General features: G+C 35.3%; 1 protein-coding gene across 4 annotated transcripts in view; it reads right to left on the reverse strand.

Moving 5' to 3' along the window:
- NIPBL (NIPBL cohesin loading factor) overlaps positions 1–26,136 on the reverse strand; it is a 143,923-nt gene that overhangs the window by 43,979 nt on the left and 73,808 nt on the right. For 2 of the 4 annotated variants that reach the window (XM_062017347.1, XM_062017348.1), the window contains exons 9-10: positions 25,392–26,024; positions 12,029–13,567 (exon numbers count right to left, since the gene is read on the reverse strand). In XM_062017347.1, the coding sequence (XP_061873331.1) occupies positions 12,029–13,567; positions 25,392–26,024 (2,172 nt within the window). The remainder of the gene's footprint in view (positions 1–12,028; positions 13,568–25,391; positions 26,025–26,136) is intronic. The other 2 variants (XM_062017349.1, XM_062017350.1) reach the window with 2 other exon arrangements.

Here is a 26,136-nt window from a genome sequence, read left to right on the forward strand (position 1 = left end):
TTGCTGAGCATTCTTGAGAATTATAGAAGAACAATTTTCTGATTGTTAGTTTCATTGCTTGTAGGCAATTTTTATGGATGTAGATACATGTGAAACACAAAGCAGTGTGTATGCCTATAGAATGTCTGAGGAGACTTGGCTTAGATCCATCTCCAGAGTACAGAAATATTTACATGCACAAGTTTTAAGACAGTATCTACAGACGAAATTTCTCAAGGGCCTCAGATCCTGATTCTCAAACACATATTCTCAATTTTATCCACTGCTGGTAATTTTGCTGAAATTAATGGGATTATACACAGGGCATAAAGCTTATAGTGAAACTATCCATACAAAGACATTGCCAAGTACCAGCTACAAGTAAAGGAATTAAAGTTGCATTAAATCCTGAAACAACAAACAAAGATCACATGCTACTACTTTCTTACTTCCTAGGAATACCTATTCTTGCTTTCCTTATTGATTTTGTTTCTGGGATAGAAAACTATTCAATGTTTTAAAATAAACCAATTACCCCAGTATTAGACATCAATGAAAAAATATAGCTAGTTCAATATTTGGAAAAATAACTTTACTTCCTTCTCAAAAGTTCCAAATTTTCTATATTCTCCAGTGCTAAATTCAACTACACTCTCTCCTGTTAGAAATGACAGTACAAGTTCACTGTTTTCTTTTAAGGAATATGTAAAGCTTTCTTATTGAAGTAGGAAATAGCAGAAAAGCAAACAAATAAAATTACTGTAACATTAAGCTATCTTTAAAGTTTCTGTTTCTGACACAACATTCTCAGAAGCAAGTGTACCTCATGTCCAGTTTCACAACCTGCTGAGGACTGTAAATAATCAAATCACAGAGGTTTTACTCATGCTGTTGAAAGAAGTTAAGTATGACTGCATATTCATCTAAAATTCTGATATAGGCTGAAAAGGACGTTATATGGGACTATCAAGTGGTTGTTAATTATTTTACTCTATTACTAATGTTATGTTGAGTCAGGACATCTGAATCTTCACTAGAAACATTTAACTTAATTCTTTCTTTTATATTTTTGTATTTTATGACAAAGATACTCTTTATTTGTTTAGGGTAGTAAAGAATTACTTAAGAGAATCCAGTTCACCATAAGAATTTAGTCACATGGCAACAACATTAGATTATAAAACTCATGCTACCGCCTTTTCAGTTTATGGGACGCTTTTCAAAAACAAACGAATATACAAACACAAACTTCTTTGAAAGTACCTACAAAACCCACATACAATCACATTCAGTTTTATAATTTCTTTGATACATTTGTGAAGACCTGGTATCTACTTTCATGTTTCCACTTTGATCAGATTTGCTGCTAGTTTGTGTAGCTTTTTGAACAGCTACAGAAAAAGTAACTTTTCTAAAAGGTTACTCCACAACTTAGTAATAATACTCCAATAAATTAGCTTTCTGTCTTCATCAACAGAATAGCTCCATTTTTTCCAACACGTGTGATCAGTGTACACAATATGCCTGAAACAGGCTATAGGCATTGTTCTTCAGTCATCATACGTTTCAAAGCTGCTGCAACTATAAGTATAATCATAACAAAATCTTTGTCTCACTGTAAAGAATACCATGCTAACATACTCTGCATTAATGAAATTGAAGAAAAGTCACAGGACAGCTGGAAGAACTCATCTCAAAGAACTGCATAGGTCAACAGCCACTTCTTCATTGCTTTTCCAATGCAGCATGCAATGTTGTCCATGACTTACGTACTAGTTACTCGCTAGAGCATGACCAAGTTCTTGGTTTTGGTTGATTAGCAAAAGTTTTCCTAGAAAAGGTATTCAACAATCTTCAACCATTACTGAATATTCATTGACCATCAAGTTTTCTCACCAATTTTTGACAAAGTATAATATAGTTAAAGATCAGCCAGAGAATCTTAGATAAAAATTACTTTGTCTGTAAGACTCCTCCCCATGTTCTATTTCCATCTGGGAAGCTTTTCAAAGGCTTTTGCCATGTATAGTAGAAGGATTTCTGCAAATATCTAGAAGACATAGTATTTCGCTTCATCACCTATGGCTTTAAAAAAAGAATGCAGAGGCAGAGGTCCAATTCAAAGCTCAGCATCACTTTCATTCATGATTTGATGAGAAGTTTTAAGTTCGCAGAATAGTCTTTCATTTCAGCTAACATGCATATCCAATCTGTAGAAGGATACAAAATCACTTTGCCTTGAATTTGCAAATCAAATAGATCTCCCTGATCCAGGCAGATCCAGGCCTTCAAGAGAGGCTGAAGATTTAAAAAAAGTAACATGATTATACACCTTAACTGGATACACTCAGTATGGACAGCACAATTATTTTTTAACCAACACTGTGTTCAAATTAGCTTCACCTGAATTGATGTAGCAACTTCAAACAAGCAGCTATGGAAAAGGAGAAAAGGATTGCAGATAATTAAGTCAGCTTCCCAGGATCAGAGTGGCTGTTCCTGCTATAAAATCAAACCAAACACTAATAATCACTGCTGTCTTCTCAGTAATGATTATCTTCGCTTTCAAAACTACAGAAAACAGATGTATAGTTTACATTTCACTGCAATTTCCTATGGACTAAAAGCCATAGAGATTTGAATACATTTAGAAAACTAAGCTTCAAACTGCTACTTCTATAACCATAGGAGACAGTTAATACAGTGGAAATAATCCATATTAATTTCCTATGTGGTTACTTTTTAAATCCTTGTGACATCAACACATGACATCTATAATGGCAAATGAACAAGTGCCCCTGAAGTTTATATAAGAACTGAGATTTATGTTACTGAAGTACTTCGCATAAAATAGCCTCCCATAAGTATTTTTTTGAGTTCTATGTGCTGATCATTTGTAATAAGCAAAACTGCAGTTCATACAATTTCATATTTGTAACTGTTACATATTTCTTGTATTTTACATGCTATTTTTTCTAATTAGCAAGACATTATATAAGAGAATATACAAGAGTCTATGAATCAATACAGAAATTTGGGGTGAGGATATGAAATGTGACTTGGCATTTCTCAATATTTAGAAATTTCAGTTTAACTATTCCATACATTTGACTTCTGCACTAACGAATTGCCACACATCTTCGTTTTGACACTAAAATTAAAAATTCTTATAAACTGCAGCTTTTTTTTTCTTTCCTCTCACCTTGCAATCTTTTTGCCACAGAAGACATTGCATGCTATTGAACTTCTTTTGTTGATGACTAGTATATCCAGTGTTGCTGTTATTCTACAGAGGCCAAGCTCACCGTCCTTACATGCCCTCTCTGAGCATTTGATGGAAGACACTTCTTTCTTATGTATTACCATTTTACTACTTAACTTGCTCAAATAATTTTGGGTCACTGCCAAAACCTCCTATTTCAGGTGGGAAAGCAGTTTCTTTCTGGATTAACTCAAACAACCTTCAAATTCTGTGCTAAATCAAATACAAATACACTCTTATTCCATAGCAACCGTGTCTTCTTGTTCGATAGCCATCATTGTAACTACAACAGCGAAGACTCACAGCTTAATTCTACTGCTACCACACATGTGGGTAAGGTTTTAGTTTAGATAAAGAACTAAAAGAAAAAAGAAGGAATAAAAGTACTTCCCTACTTTGTAAAGTTGTTCCGAAAATAAACACCTTTTTAAAATAGTTAAGTACTGTTACAGAATAGCACTTAGGTGCTATAGTGCAAAGGGCCAAGTCACTCCTTGTCATTGATGAACAGCTTACTGGTTAAAGACGAATTTTTTTTGCCATCTCTCCACTCACAAATTTAATTATATATTCTCCACCAGGTTCACCCTTAAAAATGCTCCAGTAATTTCTTTGCACTGAGTCCTTGGTGATCTGAATCTCTCGTCAACCAGCTTCACATGTCAAACAATTCTGTGCCCTAGATGGTTTCAAGAATAGAAGCAGAAACACAGGGAAATCTCAATCCTTTCCTCAAATAGGAATTTAAGGCATGAGGAAGGTACACCTGCTCATAAGACAGAAATTCTACTTTTATCTCAATACTGTATCATTGGCTGAAAAGCACATTATCAAATGAACACCGGTGAAAATAATCTGAGAAGTACTGCTTTTATTCCACTGGCTTTTCTCTTTCTTGTCCCATTTTCTACCTTAAAGTTTATGGAAAGGTATATGGCTACATCCTATGAACAGGATATAATCCTCTACTGAGCCCCTTATCCTCAACTTTTGACTACATTCATGAAGGGCTAACTCCTAAGCTCAGCTTACACAAGCACACATGCCAGAAATAGGGTGGGAGATGTCCTCACCATCACCCAAGGGATGGCGCCCACAGGATTCTCTGTTGCAATCAATTTGGCCGAAGGGAGAGAAGTTGCATTAGGAAGAAGTATGTCCTATATCATTCCATGGAACCTGCGTGAACAAATGTTTAAAAATCATTTTTCTTCATCTGCCCCAATAGTGACACAAAGGGAAGGCTCCTAGCCTTGGGCTAAACAACAGAAGAGGTACAGACTCCCCGCTCACACTCCAGTCCTTAACTCTGGCTTGAAAAATGGGACCAGTCAGGTCAGTGGGTCAGAGAGGAATCTGGACACAACAATGGAATAATTCCATGATGCAGAAGAGGTCATTATTGCCTGTGGCTATGCACCACAGATTCAAAATGGATTTTACAATAGCACAAAACACTCTCAGAAACGAGAGACATTTTTTGATGGAGGGAGGAGATTTCTAAAGTGCATCCTGAAAGCTCCAGACAGAAAGCAGGGAATATAACCCAACACACATTCTCCAAAGATGTCAAGAGAACTCACATTTACATTGGTATCAGTGATTTCCTCATGCTATCTGATTGCTGAGGCAACCATAGCCATGAGCTGTTTTATTCTTCATTGCTATTCACTGGCTCTTTTTCTTTATATAAATTGAAAAAAGGAGGCTAGAGTAGTCTAATAAAATACAGCAGCACTCAAAGTAAAATGGAGTAAGAGTGATAATTGAAATAAATATTGTGTTTCACAACCCCCCTCACTTTTATGAATCAGTGTGAGAAGATTGCTTCTGGATTTTGCTGTCATTGCATTTGAACATATGCACTCATATTTAAGCCAATTCATTTTATTGTATTAAAAAGTTAAGATGTTTTTACATGCTGTAGTTTGCAGCTGTACTTTTTCTATCAATGTTCGGAATATGAAATTTGAGTGATGTGTTTTTCCAGTGTACTCTGATAAATTTAAAAACTGAGTCATGAGGCTCACCTAAGAAAAATGACCTTAAGTAAACAACATAAAATTCCATCTCACAACTTTTCTTCTCATAAAAGAAAAAATCCTACAGAACCAATATAACACAACCAATATCTTTGCAGAGAATAAGCAAAACAAATGCAATGATTTACATCTTGTGTGACTACAGGCACATCAAGAAGATCTGCTTTTTCCTCAAACTCTCATGGAAACATTCTTCATGATTAATGAAAATATTACATTAAGTTACTCTTTGTTTTCATTTTTCAAAGTAACTTCATTATATATAAGCAATAACAACAAAAGATTGCTAGTGTTTCAGATTTTAATATAAAATACTACAGGAAAGTTGCTCAGAAAAGAATGAAACAGTAAGTATATTTAAGGAACCTTCATTAACAAACTGTTGTTTGCATCCAACCTGAAGAACAAAAAAGGTCTCACGCTTTTCCACTTATTGGCACTGTTCCCATGGAACAAAAAAAAAAAATTCCAAATTTCAAGGAAAAAGTTTAAATTTTCTTAAAATAGCTGAAAATGTCAAGCAACAGAAGAATTAATTTACCAGAAGTAAAAAATGTTGAGCATATATCCCTCCACATAGGCCAGGAACTAACATCCATGTTTAGATACTTAAGAGACACGAACAGGTGTGCACTGCATATTGTAACTGACATCAGAAAAACTGCTGGCCTACACTTTTACATTTTGCAATGCACTTTTACAAAAATTATTTATGTAAAATAGTCTTAGCTACTCCCAGAAGTAAGAGAAACCCAATCAAGCATCCAGGTCGACAAACTAAAGGCAGTTTCAGACTTTCAGCACATTGCTCTGACAAATTAGGTAATAAGTTTCTATCACATGTGCCAAAGTAATTTTTCAAAACAGAACTATTTAAACAATGCACTCCTAAATTTGCAAACACATAAAGCATCTTATGTCAGATGAGCCAAAGTAGAATGAAACTAGTAAGCTAAGTCAAGTTTACTGTTGTAACACACAAAGTACATACCTACTAGTCAGAGAAAACTGTAGGACAACTATGAGGGAGAATTGGAATATCTAATCTTAGTGGCAAAGTCTAATGTAGAAAATTATTAAAGCAGCCACTAAGCAAAGCAGGGCACTGAAAATGTCTCCTGATGTACTGATAACAGACTAACACAAAAAAGGATTCCAGTATGCAATGGCTGAACTCCAGTTGCTTACCAATATCAGTATATCCATGTAGTGGGTCTGGGACGATAGTGATTTTTGCAGTGCTGTGCTTACTGTTGGTATCAATATTATGACTACTGCTTGCACAGCATCAGGGCTGTCCCTCCAGCATTCCTTCCCCCACCTTCACCAATAGCTGTGGGTGAGCACAATCTTGGGAGGGACCACGGCCAGAACAGCTGACCCAGGCTGACCAAGGAGATATTCCATACTATATGACGTCAGCTCAGTAATATAAACTGGGGGAGAGGAGCAGGAAGGGGAGGCGAGATTCATTTCTGGCCTTCCAAAAGCAACCACTACGCGTACCGAAGCCCTGCTTCTCGGGAGGTGGCTGGACTCCCATCTTATTTTCTCCCCTTCCCTGGCTTGCTGAGGAGGTGGGGAACAGAGCAGTGTGGTGGGCACCTGGCATCCAGTCAGGGTCAAACTACCACAATCCAACAACTTCTGAAAAACTAGCACCAAAAATGAAGGCCTCACAATGCCTCTACAAACCCCAATATACTTTCTGGGACTGACACCCTGTACCTAAAACGTCCCTGCAAATACAAACAATCTACTCTGGTGCAAAGCATGCTAGAGAAATGAAATTTTCCCAGACTAAGATTTAATGTGTTGAATATAGTTAGGTTTTGGCTTTTGACTAAACAATGCCTGGAGTATTTTTCAAACTGCGAACCTGTTCAAAGCAGAAAAAGAGAGAAAAAATTAATCAGGGCTAAACAGACAAAGTACATATTAAAATGGATCCTCTGCAAAATTAACATATTTTTAAAAACTTCTAATGCCATGAGGAATAGTCAGCTTCTCTTCTAGTTAAGTTGATCAAGGTAGTCAATAGTATCTCAAAAAGGAGGAAAAACAGGAAGACTACAATTCCTACAAAAGTGATATCTTTTTTTTTGTAAAGTTTCAGTTAAAATTACAGTTCAAGAGACGCTTTGAAGACTTTATCTGAGAAGAATAAACTTTGTGATGGGGCATAATTTTCTCTGGAACTTCATAGAAAACTATGACAGTCTTGATCCACCTGTTGATGCATGCATGTGCGGGTTTAGTGGGTAATTACTCCAAACTTCCCTCAAGCAAATGCAGTTGCTACCACGAACTCCAAAACAGCAGTTTCAAACTTCAGATCTGTGGAATTACAGACTTTCACAATGTTAACCTTTATAAAAGCACAGTCTTTAGTAAACAACATTTGCTGCAGCCTTTCCCTTAGGAAGCAAATACGTTTTTACTCCAGCTTGCAGCATAGCTGCTCAATGCACACAACAGTATGTCTGTTTCAGCATCTCAAGATTGTTATTTTGGAACTAAATTTGAGTGAACTCTAAAATTTGCCTGATGTGTGAATAACCATAAGCTCCTTTCTCAAAGGTTAGCCATTTATGTCCTTATAGAGGTTCTTTACATGAAGGATTTGAATAAATGTTTAAAACTGATACTACCTTTTTGTCTACAGTTTTCAGTTGTACCAGAAAGTGTTTGTAAGTAGCTCTGCTAAGCTAACTAGAAGTCTGTGAGAGGCTCACAGACTGGCTAACTGAGCCAACACAATCTGGACAGTTTTCTATCATGGAATAATGCCTTCTTGTCACTCTTACCTAGAAGATGAGCACCTAATTGAGTAGTCAGCTTCACAATGAGACTATTTCCAGCAGTGCTGTAACTCCAAGATGGACCATCATGTTATACAAATGACAAGTCACAGTTATATAGGGTCTGAAAAAGTCACTTGGCATTAGAAACCAAACACCAACTGAAATATGTCCCCAAATCCAACAAATCACACAACTACAGAACACAGAAAAATCCAGAACCATTATTTTAACTCTGTAACATGAAGACGATTAAGCAGTAAATTTTTTAGTTCATCCAGTAAGAATATTTTTTGAAAAGTACATTTGAAGAAATGGCAAATATTCACTCAAATTTTAGATCATAGTAGCAGAGAATGCGGTGTATTTGGGAATACTTGTAGTGAGCAAGAAAACCTTAAAGTTCTGTGTTGTACAGACAATTAAGTCCTATAAGATTCTACACAGTGAAGGAATAGCATTCAGATTGGATTTTTTTTTTAAACAACAAACTCTTTTTAGGTGATACTGGAGGTCCTAAAAGCTGTCTCTGCACAAGTCTTAGAAAACATGAACTCACTTGTCCCAGAAACAAAACTTGCAGTGCACACACGGTATTTATTTTGGTAAGGCAATCCTTCAAATGTATTATAAACGAACTCATACAGCCCTCCTCACACAACTACGATTTAATTACTCATATCTGTTTCCTACTTTAACACAGGAAAATTAGTCTTGTTCAGAACGCAGTAACTGTGCAACTTAACAGCTCCCATCCCAACATAGCTGATCAGTATAGCTCTAAGAAGCAGCAGATAAGGTATTCACTGAAACTCTGAAAAGAATGGATAGCAAACATGATCTCCTCATCACAGGCACAACCTCAATAGCTTCATGGATCCCCGAACAATATACATTTGAATTTAAACCATGATAAAAGGCATTCACAGTTGTTAAAACCAGAAGAAAAAAGTATTACATACTGACTCGGAAAAAAAGAGGCCAGAAAATTTCACCGTAAGAATCTTTAACAAAAATCCTCCGAAAAACGTTTCCAGAACTTTCCTCTGAGCTGGAGTGAATCTTTCAGAAAAATGCTCAAAGATCAGGATAAACAAAAAAAAGTTTTTTCTTCCTTGTAAATATCAAAATGAACTGTCGGGATGATTCAATATTAACCACCATGTATTACAACTATTCCTCCCATTCATATAATAATAAAATTCCAAAGTCATCTATAAAAACTGATTAAAAAGTTACCTTGCTGTTTTGCAATACAATGCCAAGCTCATCCACATGCACAATAAAGGTACGATTTAAAAAATTAAAATTTACTAGAACAATGTAAGAAGTTAGAGACTTTCTGTTTGCAAAGCATTAGTTTTAGCTTAAATAGGTCAGTTTTACTGAGTTTTATAATGGAATTGCATTAGTCCCTTAAAAAAGAATGATTATCTAAATGGTGTTTTGAACAAGCTGAACTAATTCTATTTCAAATCAATGACTTCAGATGTATGTGACAAAGTCACAAAAAGACATTTTCTTGGGGGACAGATGAATGAGAAAGCAAAACCAAAGAAGAAATACAAGGAAGTAAAATAAGGAAAGATAAAAGAAAAATACACTAAGCTACATGAAATAAGAGGGATGTGAGAAATGGAAAATCATGCTAAAAGGCAGCACTAAAAAGGTTTTGCTACAATCTATTAAGAAATATGGGATGATGTAAATAATGTTTATGAAAATCACAGTTCCTAGTGTATTAAAGTGTTTAAAACTAAAAATGGCACAGAGTAAAACTGAACAGTATTTCTCTCAATTGGACTGGGTATGTTGTGACAATAACATGAATATTTTGTGTATCAATTGTTAACAAATAGAATTCAGCTTATGAAGCAATACCTTTATACAGTAAGGACCTTTTAAAACATTAGAGTTCACCTAGTTATTTAGGATAATAGATCTTAAGAAGTTACCAGAAAGTTGGCCATAAAAAAGTGCAACTAAAAATAGACATGAAAAAAGTTACATTCAAAGACACTTTCTCCAAAATCTGCCTGGATGAGTACTCAGAACTTGATTTGTAAGTAAAACATAGTCATAACTTTATTCTTTCCATTAAATCTATTTCTAGTATCATTGCATGAGTCTTATTCTGAATACAGTAAGACTAAAATCAGATTCAAACCTTTTCTTTTCCTGAAAAATACATCCCCAGTTATTTGGGAGTATGTAAGAAATGCAAGGCTTGGTAAAACAAAAAATACACAAAAACATGGCAGAAAAGTTATAAACCTGATTTTAAAATTAATGCATTGCTCATGTGTGACACAGCTACTAGAGTCATGTCATTCAGACAAGTCATTAAAACCTTTATATATTACTAAAATATTCTAGATAAATAATCACACACAATATGGACTACAAAACAGTACTTCAGAAACATTTTAGAAAGCATATATGCACAGTGTGTGGCTCTAAGGGCTCTAAAACAAATACATATTATCTGCACAAAAAATGTTGTTAATTCCAAATCTTCTGAGACTAAAGTTAAGTTTTCAGTATCCCTTATCAAGACCATATAGGTTTTATTTGATATCTTCAGACTAAACCAACAACAAAGATGTCACAATTTTGCGTATAAAAATAACCTATTGTTAAAAATGGAAATTTTGCTCTGTAGCTCAAAAGGGGACGGAGGAAATGTTTTTATTTCCAGGATAAAATGTTTAACAAGGAGGCTAATATTTTACAAGTAATACATATCCTAAATTACTAAGTCTTTAAGAGTTAGTACAAACAGGTTAGTAGATAAAGAACAGATGTAGCACAATAAATTTATTGTGTAGATGTCATCTCTGTACATGTGTACTTAAACACAGTTACACATTCATAAAGACTACTTCTACTTCTTATTCTTTTAACTACATGAGAAATATTTTAATCTTGAACTCATGATACATTGGGAACTACATTCATAAATCATGCTGTATACAGTAGAACTCCTCACTCCCACCACTTGTTTGTTTTGAGACATGACAGCACTACCACAGCTATGTAAGAAATTTCAATGCTTCAAATGCTAAACATTTAAAAAGGAAGGGATCTTGACCAGCCAGTAACACCTATTTCACAATGTGAAAGGCTCTACTGCAGTCTGAAACCGAAGAATTCAAAATTAGAGCTCCAAGAAAAAAAAATCACCTTATTAAAAAGTGTTAAAACTGCAGAAGAGACAATCAAACAAGTATCAAAACTATTCTGAATTATTTTCTGTTGAGACTATAACTTGAAAATGCTAGTCAGTTGTTTACCAGTTCCTTTCCTCTTTCTGCATACAACATGCCCTAGAAACAATGATGTCTTAATTCTCAAAAAGTCGGGACTTTTTTGTAAGCTTATTATCACACAGCCTCAAGTCTGAACGGTCTCCAGTAGAGTTGTATTTATAGTGTAAAAGAAGCAGATGGGACTTTGTAACTGCATTCTTACTTTATCATGTCAAAACATGCCTTGGAAAACCACATATTAGTTTCAATTAAAAATATTAAAGAATCTTATGGCTTGTATATATGGTATTTCCCTTCACTCCAGTTACAGTGATTTACTTACAGTAGTATCAGTCCCTTATACAGACACCTTTAAACCAATTTAAATCATATGAATAGCAGTTATATTTTACTGGACAAATTATCAGGTTAAATTAATGTAGCTGAAGTACAGCTGAAGACCATTTAACTGTGCCCATGTTAGATACTTGCACTGGACTAAACCATTTCAAGTACATCTTAGCAAGATTTTCAGTAATGACAAGCCTGTAAACAAGTTTCGCTTTGTTCCTCAAAATCAACACATAAACAAGTATAAAAACTACTAAATTTTTGCACTTGACTTCTAACTAGAGAGGCAGCAAATCTAAAAGAATTGTAAAAGATATAATGTATTTAATATTAAAAAAGTCTTACCTTTATTAGATTTGGATGGTTTGTTCTTGTTGGGTTTAAAACAAGAGCCCCTTGATTTATCTTCTCTATCCTTAATAAATTTCTGCACATCATCCAAAGAAAGTTTTTGAAGGACAACTACAGGCTTAGCTCCTTTATTCAGATCTTCAACTAGCCCAATCTTCTCTACTTTGTCCCTCTGTTCACCTCTATATTCAGTTTTCCTTGACTCCTGGGTCACATTGCCATCTTTATCACGCTTGATTTTTGGTATGACAAAGTGTTTCAATGCGCCAGATCTTGCCCCCAACAAATAACTGGGAAAGTCTGCTTTACTGTCAGCATGTGCTTTATTACTATCTACTTTGCTCTTATTACCATCTGTCCTTCGTTCATCCTTGTTGCTGGGTGATTTAAAACCAGGTTTATCCGGTCTTGATTTACTTGAATCTCCTTTACCTTCCTGTTTAATACGAGGGCTGTCAGGTCTTGATTTCTGATCCCCAGAAGAAAACCTTTCCCTCGATTCACCAGACTCATGCCTATGCTTCCTTTCAAATTTTTCAGGTTTTGAACCATCAGACTTAATACTATGCTTAGATTCATGTTCATTTTTGTTTGAGGATCTCAAATACTCAGGCCTTCTGACTTTGGATGGATCTCCTCTGTATCTCTCTGACTCCCCTCTGTCCTCAGATCTTTGTTTAAGGCTATCATGGTCACGCCTCGGTGTATCAGAAACTGAACGACCATCAGGCCTTTGTTTTGTTGGATCAGATCTGCTTTCAGGTTTTACCCTTGATGGATCAGATTTTGCATCCAGTTTATGCCTAGATATTTCAATTTTCTTATCTGACAATGGTTTACTCAAGTCCCTCCTATTATCATGTCTATGTTTTGGTGTTTCAGGCCTGCCTTCACTCTTCTGTTTTGGTGTTTCAGGCCTGCCTTCACTCTTCTGTTTTGGCGTTTCAGGCCTCTGCCTTATTTCCTGTTTGCCATTATTTTGTTTTCCCTCATTTTGTTTCATCTCCATTTGCCTGCTCTCATTTTGTTTTGATTCCATCTGTCGGTTCTCATTTTGTTTCACTTCCATTTGTCTGCCTTCATGCTTGCTTTCATGTTTAGCTTCTAACTGTTTGTTCTCGCTGTGTTTACTTTCCAACCGCCTGCTCTCATTTTGCTGATATTCCATTTGTCTGTTTTCATTTTGCTGGATTTCTGTCTTTTGACCCTCGAAGTCTGACTTTTTCCTAAAAATCTCAGGATGGTTTTCAGGTTTAAATTTAAGAACTCCAACAGTGTCTTCTTGGGGAACACACACAAACCCATCATTATAATGCTTAATTTCTTCAGGTTTTCTGATGGTATCCAAATCCTGAGTTACTGTTGCCTGAGAGTCTGCTCTTCCTGCTTGCTGCAGATCAATACTAACCATCAGTGCTGGCCTTGCTCCATTTCCTGCACAGCCTGTCTCCTGAGAAGCTGCTCTATTTCCTCCAGTAGCACCTCCAGCCTCCTGTGGTTTATTTTCTTGTTTTCGCTTCTTCAGAGGTTTATCTGCAAGTTTAAAGAGAAATATCACAGATTTTTTATATGTAAACTGGTAAATGTCCAAGCAAGTGTTTCCATTCCCTTCACTCCCAACAATCAATCCTCCTCAGTATGTATGTGCACACACAACAAAATCCATTGAATTTAAAAGCAAGAACTTCTCTAGCTAACACTTTTTAATGTATTCAGACCATCATTGTCAGTTTACCTCAGGTGCCAATTAACTGTTTAAAAAAACACCCCTCAAAACACATGACATCAAAGCCCTTGTATAATTTCCACCAGAACCATCTAAGAAAGCAGCTGCAATACATGAAGACAAAAAAGAAGAAAATTTTTAAAAATCCCAAACTAGCTTGAAGTAAAAGTCTGCAGAGTTAAGGTGCACCAACACAATTACCTTTTGAGGAATACTCTAACAAATGACTGTCTTCTGCAGATTCAGCCTGCTTCATTATACATGAACTAAGCAAGGATCTGCAACGATTAAGACATAGGTTCTCCATACTCAATTGACTATATACTTGGTTCACACATACTTTAACCACAGAACAAATGGACAATGAACAAAAATTAATAAAATAACTCCAACACTCTATGCTTCTCTTCAAAGCAAAGCAATATACCAAGAGCTGGAGTTTATACCATATGTATAATGTGAGGGGCCACTACACACTTAAAAGCTCAAGTATTTCCCCTTTGCAAATGTCATGCTTTTCATGGATGAAATAAAAACTTTAGTGATAATTTTATGTAATGCCAAGAGCTTGACTCTTCAATAAGCCTTTCAATTCACACTGAAAAAGTTATTAGAAGGAGAATACAGAAAAATAAAGTGAGCCAACCACACATCCTACTATTTGGTAGAATTCTTGGAAATGAGAAGCACATGAAGTATCCAAAAGAATATGTTCTATTCATTTACACTACAACCTATTTTTATGACCAACATGGTACTCTAAACTAAAATCCATTCTGCCATGAAAACCAAAACTCCTACCTGCACTAAGGATTATATTCTCATTTATCAATTATCACTGTATAATTTGTCAAAAAAAAAATCTCTGTAATAAAGGAATATGACTTTAAGTCTAAGGAATGACTAAACTTAGGTTGGAAATTTTGTTGTAGATCTATTGTAAAAAATGTTTAGCCACAAATATAATACAAAAAAAATAACTTACTCTGTGCCTAGATTTGTGGTGCCTTATCACCAGGTGCAATGAGTCAGCTCTATTTTTGAGAGCAGGTGAATGAATGCTAAAGAGGATGCAGTCAAGGAACAGGAAAACAAACTCCAAGGACGAAAAACATCAACTTCTCAAATTTTAAACTGTAATTGTAATATATGACTTGTAATTTCTTCTACATTTGTAAAAGGTTCTTATTCAGAACAATTAAAATTTTGAAGAGTCCTCTCCAAAACTAACAACAGAACACAGTAACAAGTAGTAACATGGTCAGTTCCAGGGATCTTAACATCATTTTAATTCTCAAATCTAGTTGTACACTTCTTAACTTCCTAAAACTCAAAAATTATGTAAAATATTTAATGGCTGGAAATTAGCATAGAGAGATACAATAAACTCCATGCCGAAACTCATCAACTGCAAATAACAGACTTTTCAAAGTTCAACAAAAACCTATAGAAATACCTGCCAACTTTATGACAGATGTGTGAAGCAAAATAAATTTGCCAATTTGAAGGCGCAGCTTTCTATCATGGACATTTTTTATTTTAGTCTACAACCACTGGACTTGTATGAGAACTTAAGACAGTTTATTTCCCTACACTACTGATTAAAAAAAAACCTTCATGCAAAGACAAAAAGTATTTTTCTCTCTGTGCACATGAGGAGTTTGAGCTCACTGAGCTTCTTGGCAGGTCTTAGGAATGGTCATGAAGTAGAAGCTTCTAGACTAATATATTTATAATTCAATTATTTTAAAAAACACTCCATAACATATATGCTAATATACAGACATACACACATATTTACTTTATTTCTCAATTAAAACTCTTTACATTTGAAAACACAAATCAAGAAACTTGTTTTCTCAGGAAAAACCCACAAATGTCTGCTGCACTAAAAGAGTCCTCTAAAACTCTCATTGTGGATCTAACAGTAGCCTTTAAGACATTACTGCTACTGGTTTTTTGCCCTGATCCTTTAACTGAGGTTATCACCTGTAGCAGAAGGGAACATGCATTCATATTTCCACAAGAACATTTCGTTGTCCACTGCATCACCTTAAGGCAGTATTGAGGATGGTTTGTATTAACCTATCAGGCTGAACTAGTCAGATAAGAGCACAGTAAGTATTTCCCTCTGTTACCCCTACTACTGGAAGCAAGCCAGATGGCCAGGAGCTGTGATGCCTTAAACAGCTGTAAACTCACCTTTCAGAGCCCTCATGCTGAAGGCTCCAAGATTAAACAAACAAAACAATTCAAGTAGGGCCAATTTTCTTGCTTGAACTTCTGTAACTGACCAGCCTCAAAATGTTGCTGCTCTTCATCATCCAAAATGTCAAATTTTAAGTTGAGAACATGTAAGTAGATGATCACATCACAACTTGGCATACATCTTATCTGAGAAGAAAGGGATGCCTTCAAAGTTTTCTTTTCCTAAATGGCAAGGTGATTCCAGACAGCTACAGATTACTCAAGAGATTTCTTCGTGTTTCCAGTACATCTTGATGGTGACTCTCAGAATTAGATCACTACTGTTTTGCCTCTGAGATTTGTGGATCTAGAGCAAAAAAGCTGGCCCAAGTATATGAAAATATCAGGTTGAACATAAAAGGGCATAGTAAGTACCACTATCTTCGTAGGGCATAATGAAAAAAACTCCATTGCCATGATAGCTACGGAAATCTGAAAGATGAAATACACCATCGGGCTTCAAGGACTTCATAAAATCTTGAACTCACTTTGAACTATATGAGAACAATCAATAAAGAATCAGAGAGCTGAGGCAAGAGTAATTGTCCTCTGAAAACAGATGTCTTCATACCTTCTCTCTTACAATCAAATATATGCAAGTTTGGCATGAGTCTGAAGACCCTTCAGTGTTCTGATGAACTGATTAACTTAGGAACTTTTACAATATGTATTCAAGTACACTTTGCATCCTCAAGGCATCAGTATCCAAGCTTCATCCACTTCATACCATAGATTGTAGAATTTCATTTTATTATCAGGATCTAGGACTTTGACAAAATATCAGACTAATGTTTTCAAATCCTGTAGACTTAGATTCAAAGCTTGCCACAATTCCAAACTCAAAAGCTCTTGAGACCAGTAAAGTGCAATCAGGATCTTTTTGCATCACCCCTTGTAACTATTTTCATAACAAAAGAAATATGTAGTAAGCCACCAAAGAGCTATCTGACTATATTAGAGATCAGGTATTGAAGCTTGCAGGTTTTGTATTTTTTTTAGAAATGTTGTTTGCTCCTTTCCCCCACCAAGAATGTAGATATATCCAAAAATACGTCTGTGTTTTGTTCAATTCCTTAAACAAATTCATGACAGTTTAGCACACAGTCTGATCCCAGTTATTCTCTTATGGACACATTCTTTTGGCTTGGCAAATTCACATGAATGTTGTCTTTACATTGCAAAAGGCAGTACGTTGGTACTCAAAGCAAGATCATGAGCTACCTTATTCTAAAAAAAAAATCTAGACATGTTTTGTCCAATTAAATTAAGTCACTGTGGTGCAACAAACAAAACGTTACAGAAACCACAGTTTGAAATGGAAAAAAAGATGATCGTTATTTCCAAGAGGTTACCTCTAACTTGTCCTCTTATGAACAGTATTCCTGGAGACAGGTTGTGGACTTTCTCTTCAGAAATATTAATATGTTAAAATGTGGTCTTTATCTTTGGAAATACTTATGTGTCAAAATGATGAGTACTTTTAGATTTAGAAATTATTTAAGTACTGTGGAACATCTGTGCAAAAAAACATTGCAACGAAATGACCACAGATATCTTCAGATATATTTCTACTGCAACGGTGAATGATCTGAAGAATATTCACCGTGAAAATCGATATGCCTGGAAGCTGAGCAAGTGTTAGGGACAGCAAATGGATGAGGTGAACTTAGTTAAAGAAGCATCTCTGTTCTTCCATTTAACCTCAAATCTTTCCAAAGCAGCAGCCAGAGTGTCATCAGTAATGAAGCCTCCAATGTTACTACTGTTTGCAAACCTGAAGATTGTCCTTAGATGAAACTCTTTCAACAAATAATAGGATGATGGCCTGAAATATTCTCAAAATCCTTGTCCTAGCAAACAGAAATGGGCCTTTTGTAAACATCTGTGAAGTATTCACAATTCTAAATAATGACTGCGTGCATGGTCGATAAGCTTCATAGAATCATAGAATGGTAGGGGTTGGAAGGGACCTTTAGAGATCATCTAGTCCAAATCCCCTGCAGAAGCAGGTTCACCTAGATCAGGTTGCATAGGAATGTGTCCAGGCGGGTCTTGAAGACCTCCAAGGAAGGAGACTCCACAACCCCTCTGGGCAGCCTGTGCCACTGCTCCGTCACCCTCATAGTGAAATAGGTTTTTCTTATATTTAAGTGGAACTTTTTGTGTTCCAGCTTCATCCCATTACCCCTTGTCCTGTTGCTAGCTACTATAGAAAAAAAAGGGATGTCCCAACCTCCTGACACCCACCCTTTAGATATTTGTAAATGTTAATAAGACCATCCCTCAGTTTCCTCTTCTCCAGACTAAACAGCCCCAGTTTCCGCAGCCATTCCTCATATGAAAGATGTTCCAGTCCCCTGATCATCTCGGTGGCCCTGCACTGGACTCTCTTCAGAAACTCTCTTCATTCAAGCAGAATGATAACAATCCACTCTCTTAATACTGTTTGTTAGACTAAAATCAAGAGATTTCTGAATGATTGTGAAGACTCAATAGACAAATTATTACTTTCCCATTTACAACCTTGTAATGGATTCAGTGGGACATGTCATAAACAAGATGGTTAAATGTGAATTTACTCCTTTTCAGAATGCCAAGGAAGCTATATCCTCTAATGTTCAATTCCAGATAAAACATTTTGATGACTCCAGTACAAATTTCCTTTTTTTAAAGCAAAACAATTATGAGTTTATATTTTAAAGCTCTAACACTCTTCAGAGATTACTGGTATATATGCCCACTTATTTGAAATACCACTTATTTAAACTATTTAAATCAGCAATTAATAAATTTAAACGAAATATACCAGTCCTAAGCAGTTATTACTTATTGTCAAACTTTCCATTTTTTAACATCACAGATAACTCTGACAAAGGTCAGTTAGTAAGGTAACAGTCAAGATTAGGAACTTTCAACAGGTAACACATAACTGTATGTCTAAACAACGAATCTGTGTTTACTGACAGCTCCTTTCCTTTCTTAGTTATTTTTCATAGATTTCTTCTAATTTGTCCAAGTGCCCTGTCTCTGCAACCAAGAAGGTGCTGTAGACCACAATAATCTAAACTAATCTGATCTAATCTGATCTGATTACAGGGAAGGTTTAAAATTATTTTAATGGCACTGATGGATGACTTATCAGTGGAATGAGGGCAAATTAGCTATTCTTATCTTTCTAAATCTTCATGAACATTGATCATCACTGACCACAGGAGTTTCATCTCATCTGACCTCTCCCCTCAAGCCATATTGCAATAAACAAAGACTTGAACAATCAAAGAGAATTATTGTCACCAGTAGATGAGATTCCCACAACACTAGCTACTCTACTTGAAGGAGAGACTAAAAAAAGGTAAGTAAATAATTTTATTCTCATGACTTGCTCCCTTACAGAAGAAACCAAGAAAGTAGTTATGAAGCTGGTATAAGATGCATTATAGAAAAGAATTCCAAGTTTCCAAAGAGGAGACCAGAGGGCTTCCAGCTGCTACAGTTACAAGGAAGGAGATTTCTGAGAATCTGAACAGAAACAGCTGTTAATTTTTAGCAAAAGGTTAAAAGTCATTACCAAACTTCTGGTCACCCTGCAATAAAGAAAGCCCATCAGGAGAGATGTCTAAAACACAAAAAGACTACAGCAGTCTCTGACATGCCTTAGGGTGTATCAGAGTTCAGAATCTTCATTTTGGTAAAGTTTTGCTTGTTTTCTTGAATAGTAACAATAACATATTCACCACAACTGGAGAATGAAATACGATCTTACAAATTTTTCTACTTAAGGATGTCTAGCAATCTGTTATTCCCTGTCAACTGAATACAAAAGAAATCATACACTCTAAAATAACAAGAACTGAACTACAGAAGAGTATAATCAAGCGTCTACACATTTCTAGTGACTGGATGCTGTAACTTAACCTCCCTAAATTTAATACTGCTTTTACAAACAATGTTATTCTAAGATACATTTTTCCATCACAAATGCTAGGTTTTATTAATTTCACTGTTTTGTGACCAACTATAGTTTTGTAAAATCAATTGTTAAAATACCTGAGCAAAACCTGAAATGCAATTATATTGAAATACACGATGTAGCACCTAATTTCACAGGAGAAATGCAACACACTAACAGCAGACTTAATGAAAACTACTTATTTTATGTAACACTTTTAGATTAACATATCCAAATTATTTTTGATTTGTTTGCATAAACAGCAACCTTTCTAAACAAGCAAAGACTGGAATCTCCCTTGCAGATGTCGATTTTATTCTGACAAAGTACCTTGCACTCAAAGCCATCTTCAATTAACTACATCCAGTAACATTTATACTGCATGTTAATAAAAAAAGGCCTGTGTCATCTTAGGTTGATGTCTTAGGTTGTTAGTAACTATGACCTGTAGAAATGTTGGTTTTAAACTCTTAACAAGGTTTATTAATTTTACAAGCTACTTCTTTATCAAGATTTAAATCCCTTATGGACAAATGATTGTCCCAGAAAAAATAGTCATTACTGGATAAAGTAGTATTATAAATCCTGTCATCCATCTACCAGGTACAATCAGAGACTGTGCTATATGCAAGTTATATTTAACTTTCTAATATTAGTTTACAGTACAGTAAAAAAGACTTTACCAAACTGATGGATTTTAATTATTTTCTTCAACTGCTTTCAAGAGCAAGGTTCTGCACTACCCTACATACAGTACAACCTAGGATTAATGGAGCAATTTCACTTCAAGCTACACAAAGGCACCAAAGTAAATGCCATGCAAAAATAAGCTTCTGTGTTGTTTTTTTAAGAACACAAACACACACACACATACTCCCCCCCTCCCCCTCTCATCTAGAAGAACTGGATATGGCAGTGTTGCATTTCTTAGGAAATGCTATATGAGGTGCAAGTTCCAATACAACACATTATAAAATGGAGACCTAATGAAAGCTCATATACACAAAATACATGATACCTAATTCTCATATTGTCCTACTATTTGGACACACAATCTCATTTTACAATCTCATTTAATTCTCTAAGCATTATTGACTGTAATCTTCTAAAAGATTACTAAATAAATTACTGCACTTGCAGCTCCATTTTCAAAGAAATAAAACTCCTATAACATTTCTTGCTACTGAATGTTAACATACTGGTTATAATTACATAAATTCTGTTACTTCATTATTTGGCTATAAAAATTAGATGTAAACAAACTATTAATTCTTAATAGTGTTCTATCAGTTTCCTCTTTGGGGAATCTTTGGGGGAAGATGGGTAATGGGGAGAAAGGGAGACGAGCTGGATAAGAACTTAAAAGATAAGAGTAAAAGGTTACTTACCTATAACTGTAGTTTTGAGAGTTTTGCTCCGGCAGATTCACACTCTTGGGTTGTGTGTCTCTGCTGCTATGGGCTTGGAACAAACTAAAAAAAGAATAGCCCACAGGAGGCATCCAAATGCCCCCTAACTGATTCAATTATTGAAAATAAAGTTATTACAGCTTCACTTCTTCCTAATTTAAAGAATCCAGAGTAAGATTCCAAAGAAGTGGGTAAAGTGGATACTCCAAGGTAAAATATATAGGTGCAAAAACCACAGATATTAGTAGGTTTGTCTAGTTTAAAAACATTTCTAATGTTTTTAACGTTTAAAAAAAAATATTAAGACTCCCCATGAAATGGTTAGTGATTAATGATTTCATTACTCTTCTCAAACTCCAGTGGACAGTGCCTTTTACAAGAAAAGTATAACTCCTTTATCTGTTAAGACAGCCATATTATAGAGAAATGTCTTTGAAGTAGCCTAAAATCTAACACTGAACACACCATACTATGTATAGAAGAACTCAAACTATATTTAGCAAACCTGAAGAAAAAATAAACTAAAGCAATATGAAAAGTAGTCTCTGAAAAAAGATGGGTTACTTGCTGTTTTCAGTAATTTTCAAGATTATCTTTCGTTTTGCCCTTCATAGAAGACTCAGAGCTACCTTTAACATTAGTATCTTAAACACTTTTGATTCACAGTATTTGCATTTTCAGAAAAGTGTGAAAGACCTTGAGACAAAAACCTTGAACCTGAAAATTAATTCAGCAGCAGGTCTAGATCTTGAAGAAGAATTTAATGCAATGTTCTAAGAAAGGCTTGGACTGAAAGTGACTGACTAGCTTTGAACTACTTGACTATACACAAAAATAACCCACCTTGTATTCAAACAGTGGCAAAGTGTGAGTTAATGCAAAGAAGCAAAATGAAATTTCTCCTTCAACTTTCCTGTCCCAACAAAGGCAAAAAAAGATTCCTGAGAAATTCCTCAGGCATTATTTTCTACAACTCACTAGAATTTCCTGTACTTCCTTGGAGCAGTCAACTTCAGACTGTGAACAAAGCATAACTTCACTTAAGAGAACAAAACCGATTCAGAATATGGATGAACCTCTATTTGACTCAATAGTATCTAACAGGACTAAGTAGTACAGAAAACATGACTACTGACAGCTATTTGAAGAGAAGAAAGTGAGCATGAAGCTTCATTGCTTTCCTAAAGAAATGCAAAATGCATGCAAGCAGAGAATGGTGTATTTGTTGACAGTCATTATGGGAAACATAATGCCTTTCTGTATTAGCCCTTCCAAATCGCTTATTTTCCCAACTCAATTAATCTGAGTCTTGATATATAACAGCTGGATCTATCTGTAATACTACATATCCTTTCAAAAGAGAAGATATGATCCAGTATTGAATGACAACTGTATGATGAGGTATAGAAGCCATTGCAAGGAGCGCAATGAGAACTGAAGACCTGTCATGTTCCAAGGATTTATTTATTTGCTATGAGGCTAGTAACCATAATGAAATGTATTAGAATGTAACTTTTGGTGCCAAGTGCCTTGATCTTCAAAATCTACAACTGTTCCTTTCATTAAGAGATACAGACTAATTACGTGCAAAATTAATCAGTATAGATAGACTTCCTTGATAGGAAAAGAGGATGAGAAGATAGACTCTTGTCCTTCCACATAGAGGACAAGGATGAATTCAAGTTTTTCAAACTTCTCACCTATCTATCATGATGAAAAGCATGTACAATCCACTTAATCTAAGACCCAACCAGATAAAAAGGATAGTATTATAAAAACAGAACTCAGAAATGCATTCAGATATGAGGCAGCATATCTGACATATACTAAGTCAAATCTCCCAGTTTTTTGTGTTAAGAACTCCATTTTCAGAAAGCAAAAGCACGACAATCAAGTTCCAGAAAGATACATTGCTTTTCAGAGAAGGTAACACTTCTGCAAAACCCTGTGTTAGTTCCACGTCTGAAACAGAGACTCTGTCTCCCACTTTGAGAGACTTTGTTTGGTGGAAGACAAATATTTTAAACAGTTTTGTTAGAATTAATGATTTATTCTATAAAGTACTGCAATTACCAAAGGGCTCCAATTCTCATTTTTCACCTGTACCAAACAATGTAAAAGGACCTCAGCACAAAAAAAAACCCACCTTAGCATTGTCTTAGACAAGTGTAGAAGTTGCATAATTTTTAGCAAGACATTCCCAATCCCTTGCAAAAAAACCCCTCTGCCACTCTTCTGGAACAAAGAATTCCACCACACTACTGGTTCCAAGCCCCAGAAAGAACATGTTATATCTAATCAAAGCCTCAGCGTTAAAGTGAAAGCATAGTACTTCAGAGATTTCGCGTAAAAAAAAAAAAAAAACAAGGACTGAAGAGACCACTGATATTCTATCAAAACTTGGGCATACCATTCTACTTAAAAGTAATTTACAAAAGACAACAACGTAGTGTGACTAGAACATGCAATCCCATGCCTCAATTACAGAAGCAGTAAAGATGCTTTCATCAAGATTTTACCATGTGCTTGCATCTTGTTTAGGTTGTCTAGGATGCTTGCTATTTTAGCAAACATCCATAAGCATATATATATATATATATAAAAGCATACATAAGCAAACATACTTCTTTTCCAAGTTAACTAAAGGTAGCTCATTCATCTATGTAAAGAGCAGTAGTTAATGTATTTTGGCAGACACATCACGACACATCGTGATTCTGAGCCCAGTGTCCTCTCTACAATGCATCCAGCTAGCACTATGCATTTCAGTTCTAATCAGACCAAGCACTTGCTACAATCACACTGCTTTCTTCATATTATGTGATCTGGAGTTATAGTATATGTACCAAAAAGTACAAATGCCAGGTTTTTGCATAAATGAAGTAAGTAGCTTCTCAAAAAGAAATGACACATATCACCATGTTTCAAAATGGAAAAAGAGCTTTGAATGGGGGGAAAATCTGTGCTGTCTGCTAAAGTCCCAAATTGTATTTAAATTCTGTTGAATCCATGGAAGTACGTTTGAAATTAACCATTTCCACCTATGAATGTCCAAATTCAGAATTTGCAACATTTATCACTCTGCAAGATTTTTCTTGAGAGTATCTGATACATTAGCATCATACGATAAAAGATTTTCTCAGAAGTTAAATACAGTGCAGACAAAACTTCTGAAAAATACTTATGCTAACCTTTCAGTAATCTAATTTATATGAAACATCTTATTTTCAGGGTTCACATGTACATTTTGCATCTACTTTTGAGATTTTTGAAGCCTAAGACCTTCAAAGCAGTTAAAAACAGAAAAAAACCACAAAAATTTTAAAAAATCAAAGAGGACAGATTCAATGAAATCAGTTAAGACAACCAGTACAGCTACTGAAGTAAAGAGAAAACACTTCAGAGGCTAATCTGGTTCTAGCAGATAGCAGTTCTTTAAAACTTGTAATGTTTACATAACAATGAATACCCAGTTGAAAAAACATTGGAGGCAATATAGCAATATATATTACCCTATCATTACACTGCCTTTAAAAGTACAGATGTGATTTTAATCTAGTACCTCCTTCACATTAGGCTCAAATGAAGATATTAATAGAAATGGGTAATTTTCCTAAAATAGGCAACATGGGTAGTTAATAATTCCACTCCAAATTTTATTACAAATTTTGACTTACGGTACTGATGGGATTTTAGAAACCATAAACAACATGAATTGTACTTCATTCAGTCTCTTGGTTCAAAATCAGAGTAGCTTAAAAAGAATTCTGAAACATAGGAACTCACTTTCCATCCATTAACACCCTAAATAAAGAACACTGGATATTAAAAATACACACATACAAGAGATTATAGTTTGTTGTTGGAGGGGAATGAAGATGAATGTCACAGAAGAACCTACACTGAGTACACAAAATTGAACCATGTGACATTGACAAAAAGTTTTTTATATATATATATATGGGGTTTATACGCATATATATATAGATATAATATATATAGTGTATACACACACACTCCTTTTACCTTTATCTTGCACTTCTTTTGAAAATCGCTCCCTTTCAATAGCTGATTCACGTTCTATCCGCTCAATTTCAGCCAATGCATCCAATTCTACTTCATCATATGACGTTATAGTTCCTTGTTGCGAAACCTGTTGCAGTGTCTGTACCACAGGAGTCTGAGGTTGTTTTGCAGCAACTGAAGTGTTCTGTTGTAAAACAGGCACTTGTTGTGCCTGAAGGAAAGCTGTTTGTTCGTGCTGCGGCAAACACTGAGCAGCATTTAGTGGGCGGTTAACATCCTGTGGAGTAACGGGTGTTTTAGAAGTCTGTCCTGGGTACTGCACATTAAAAGGAATATCACCCTCTGACACACTGCTGTTTTCCAAACCAGAAAGCATATCATCCTGCTGGTCCATATCCGAAGATCTCACACGAGAGAGTCTTAATGTAAGCTTAGTGGAGTCCTTGGAAGGAGAACTAATGATATCATACATTGCAGCTTTTTCAGTCTGGTCTTTTTCATCTTTGCCTAACTTCATTTTCTTTTGTTTCTTTTGCTTTCTTTCTGGAGAATCTAACAATATGTCTGGGGGAACATCTCTAGGTGATGAATAAGGTGGAGGCTGAGATTGTTGGATTAAAGGTTGTCTTGATCCTAGAATAATAATTCAGAAAAACTGAACAGTTATGTTGTTTCATGTTTATATAAAAACACACCAAATAAAACCTACATAATTTTAATGTGTATTTCTACATATATCTGTGTT

The sequence above is a fragment of the Colius striatus genome, chromosome Z (assembly GCF_028858725.1).
Source record: "Colius striatus isolate bColStr4 chromosome Z, bColStr4.1.hap1, whole genome shotgun sequence".
Taxonomy (NCBI): domain Eukaryota; kingdom Metazoa; phylum Chordata; class Aves; order Coliiformes; family Coliidae; genus Colius; species Colius striatus.